We start from the raw sequence: 4,407 nt of genomic DNA, 5'->3' as shown, positions 1-4,407 counted from the left end.
GGCAATTAAACAAACAAAAGATAAATGAACCAATCCGTATAACCCACAAAACTTATATAAACGCGTCCATTTGATGGTCCTACTTTTATAGTTAAAATTTTTCAAAATACCATTTGATGGTCCTACTCAGGTTAGCCATTGGCTTTTGCATCTATTTAATATTAAAAGGAAATATTTTATCATGATTTTTATACCTTTGCAAAAACTAGATTTAATTTGTGTATTACTAGTTAAAAACACAAAATTACATTTTTAAATATGATCTCTCTTCATATAAGATTTTTTTTTTTATATTTTGTCTAGATTAATTTTTTTCTGTATTATTTAGATGTAAAAAACTAAAACAATATAAAAAGAAAATATAAATATATCAAACGAGTTAAAATTGAGAGTAAATTTGGAAAACATAAACCCTTTTTTTTGTCAACGATATCTTTCAATTCAACATTAATTTGTCGCGAATCTAAACTCCATTTAAAAGTCTGTCGTTGTATACAAAGCGAGATTCGAATATCCAACACTTATTTAAGTGAATTAGTAATCTGACTACTCGATCAACTCAAATCGGTTGAAAACAAAACTTTTAAACTTGCTTTCTTCATATTTTCTTTCTAATGGAGGCAAGAAAATTTTTTTATGGGTCCCGCAACTAAATTTTTGTCTTATCATTTTCTGTAGTGAATCAGACAGGAGAAAATGTCTTTTTAGTTTTTACCACCCATTTTATTTCCACTCGTGTTTTTCTTGCTTATTTTCTCTTGAATCAAACAATTTGCAAGAGAAAATCTTATTCGGTGAGAAATTGTACTTGACAGCACTTGGGAAAAAATTGATAAATAAATCATAATAGGGAGGCCAAAAAATATGGAGTAAATTACTAGAAAATGAGCATTGAATGACTACAATTTCCATTGAGTTACGAAAACTTAGTCAGTTACTATCAACAATACATACTCCACAAAATAAAAACACATGGATAGAAAGGCATTCAAATTGCTCTGACATCACAATTCACAACAAACTCGCTGTGTTACATGCAATGTAGAATCAAATACCAAAACCATCCTTCGTATCAACTATTTATTCGCACCACTTGCAGATTCCGGTGGCAGTTTAACTATGCTTAGCTGGCCACCATCCTTCTGAGCAAAAGTAGCGGCTTTAATCTCATTGCAGTGATTAATGAACTTGCTCACCTCCTAATTTTACCAAGGTTGAAACAAAACAAGAATCAACAATTTGACCAAATTGCTTGACATGAGATAAGAAAACCAGGGGTAAAAAAAGGTTCTATCATTGCAAATATATTATCCCAAAGGATACAAAAATAGAGGAAGTGAGCCTATAAATATGAATGTTGTTGAGCACAGAAATCGCTACCTGATAAGAAGACATCCTACAACCCCATACAAAATGGACGTTACATTTGTCGGACTATAAAATCTATTACATATCTGCAAATCTACACGAACTTTCGATATAATTTTTCTGGAAAAATTTGCATAAAAGCCACTAGACACTGAGCAACACTTATGTTCCAATAAAGGTTAACATTCTATAATATAGTGGATGCACCAGATGCCATGTCCAATCTCACTTTGCAATTTAAGTTGTTGAGTGGCCTAATTTGTTTAAGATTCAAAATACAGAAATGGGTACTGAGGAGGACAACAAAAATTCCTAATGCAAATGTGCACTGAGATATGAAACTGTAAGATCCTGTTATCATTGTAGCTCAACTAAAAGATAAAACAGATAATAGTGTATAGAATAGAAGATGGAATAGAAGCAGTGGAGCTGAATTTGTTGAGTGGCCTAATTTGTTTAAGCTTCAAAGTACAGAAATGGGTACTGAGGAGAACAACAAAAATCCCTAATGCAAATGTGCACTGAGATACGAAACTGTAAGATCCTATTATCATTGTAGCTCAACTAAAAGATAAAACAGATAATAGAGTATAGAATAGAAGATGGAATAGAAGCAGTGGAGCTGAATGATATCATTGAGATATTATTCTTGCCTCTGAAAATGTATTAGGGAAGGCAGTAAGAAATACGCAGAATAAAATGGCCATACACCACTACCCTAACAAGCCTAATTGGCAAAATGAATCCCTCTAACTCGCCTCCTCTATAGACAATCTCGTTTCTCTCTCCTCTGATAAAATGGCCCCACTTGACTACTCTGCCAAATTGATAAGAGTTATTTACAAGAATTTTCCTCCGAAATACCCTCAATTTCTATTTCTTTCCCCTAAACCATAAGATTATGCTAGTTGAATGATAAAGGCCATGCATGATTTCGATATCTGCATATCTTTTGGGATCATGTTGATATTCAATGTTGCGAACTTGCGAAGCTACTTTCTATTTCTTTCCCTTAAACCTACATAGGGTCTATAACAGAAATTCCTGAAGAGAAACAGATCCTCTGTACATGAATAAGAACAAGCTAGAGTTAAAAGTGAGTGAATCATAGCTTTTCCCTCTCAACATATGTAAGATGGCACTTTGTCTAAAAGGGATCCCAATTCGCAAAAAAGTAATCATATCCCAAATAAGATCATTATTACTTGAAACAAATAATTAAAAACCCTGGAATTTCATTTCAAAACCAAATGCACTACAAAACTAAACTGCAACAAAATGTTTGCTTCATTACGTGAGTCAAAACATCTGAACTTAGTGAGTAAAATTTAAACTGTGACCATAAGTAAAACCTAGATAACAGAAAGCCTAACCCCAAAAAATCTCACTGTAATGCAACGCCAAGAAAAACACATGAACTCCCAACTCAAAATCTCAACCACACATTAATTACAGGTTTGGGGACAAAGTACGCCAAAGCTTTTGACCTTAGAGGGACATTTAAATTTCTAAATGAACGTATCAAAGATAACTCTTTCTACGTTGGGAGGAGAAGTCAAGAATCGAAAATAGTTGCAAGCAAAAAAGTCGAGAGTGAATCCAAGTTCTACTGTTAAGGTCCTTGGAGAAGTAAGTTTAAATGGCAAAAGAGGGACTCTACTTCATTAACATCTCTATCATTCAAGGTTCATAAAAGAGGAAGCTGCAAGAACGACATGCTGAGAAAATTGACAAACAACAGCATTATGCAAGAACAATGCGTGAAAAGGCCAGGGGAAAGAATTTGAAGAAAAATATGGAAATCCCGGAGGCCAAATGCCTAAACCCCATCCCAAAAATCTTTGCTTGTCTGAAAACCTGTGAAGATATGATTACTACATCATAACCAGATACTCAAACAGCTGCATACAGATACATTGCTACAAAGATCTAGCACTCTTCCTTCCTCCCAAAACCAACCTTCCCTTAGCAACCATAAAGAATCCAATATTCCAACAGAGTTAATGGGATTGCTAGCAGTGACCTTCTGCCATTTCTAAATTATCATTTATGACTGTTAATATGTTTACTAGCTTAGTTAATCGAAATTAGAATATATGTTTTTATCCAAAAAATTAGGGTTCTACACTCTTGAATTAGGAATAAAACTGGAAGTTGTGCGGAAAAACTAAAAGAAAAAAACTTCAAGTTTCAAAGCATTAAATAAATCGATTTTTTTTATTACTCTCCTAGAAACCTCGTCGAGTAGGGCAATCGTTAGCAACATCTGGAGTTCCAGCTAAACTATTTTTTCTTTTTCTTTTTCTTTTTAAACTGAACAACGATTAAAAAAGAAATAAATCAATGCAAATACATAATTAACATTCAAAAAATAATTTAAAGAAAAAAAAAAAGAGAAAGGAACTTACACGATCGGCATCCATCTCCTTTGTTAACTTTGATGGCTTAACGAATCTCTTCCCTATAATACCGAACGAAACGGTAACCTATTAATTAAGATAGGCCTTCCATTGAATCACTGTGTGCGTGAATAATAGAGAGATAGAAGAAAGTACCTTTGCGAACAGACGGCGCTTTTCCATGGCGATTGGGAGGGACTGATTTATTCTTCTTTTGCCCTTTGAAAAGATTAGATTTCTGTGTCATCTCGTTCTGCCTCTGATTCCACTTGCAAGGGTTTTTGAGTCGGAACTCAGGACTGACGTTAGGGTTTTAGTCTCTGCAACATCTTAAAAGAAAGCTTGCACAATTTTCTTTTTAATGCTTGAAAAAAAAGTCAATAACCGATTATGATATTATGTACGATGCACGGACATTGACATGGGACACGATATGACACATAACACACCGACACGCGAATTTTAAAATCTTAAATGATACGAGAATACGCATATATATAAAATATAAAATATTTTTTTAGATAAATTGTAATGATATTTTGATATTTTATTGATATTAAAATATAAATTAAAATTTTTAATTATTTTTAATGTCTTATTTTAATTATATCAAGTATTTAAAATATTTTTTATTTTAATA

At 32.8% G+C, this 4,407-nt stretch overlaps 1 protein-coding gene across 1 annotated transcript; it reads right to left on the bottom strand.

Moving 5' to 3' along the window:
• Positions 850-4,171, bottom strand: LOC107614024. The gene is made up of 3 exons (XM_016316233.2): positions 3,924-4,171; positions 3,777-3,829; positions 850-1,199 (listed from the first exon to the last, which is right to left on the bottom strand). Exons 1-3 carry the CDS (start codon positions 4,012-4,014, stop codon positions 1,077-1,079), a joined length of 267 nt encoding a protein of 88 aa, XP_016171719.1. The 5' UTR covers positions 4,015-4,171; the 3' UTR covers positions 850-1,076.

The sequence above is a fragment of the Arachis ipaensis genome, chromosome B08, assembly GCF_000816755.2.
Source record: "Arachis ipaensis cultivar K30076 chromosome B08, Araip1.1, whole genome shotgun sequence".
Lineage (NCBI taxonomy): Eukaryota > Viridiplantae > Streptophyta > Magnoliopsida > Fabales > Fabaceae > Arachis > Arachis ipaensis.
Note: the sequence above shows the minus strand (reverse complement) of the source record. Positions and strands in the feature narration are given on the sequence as shown.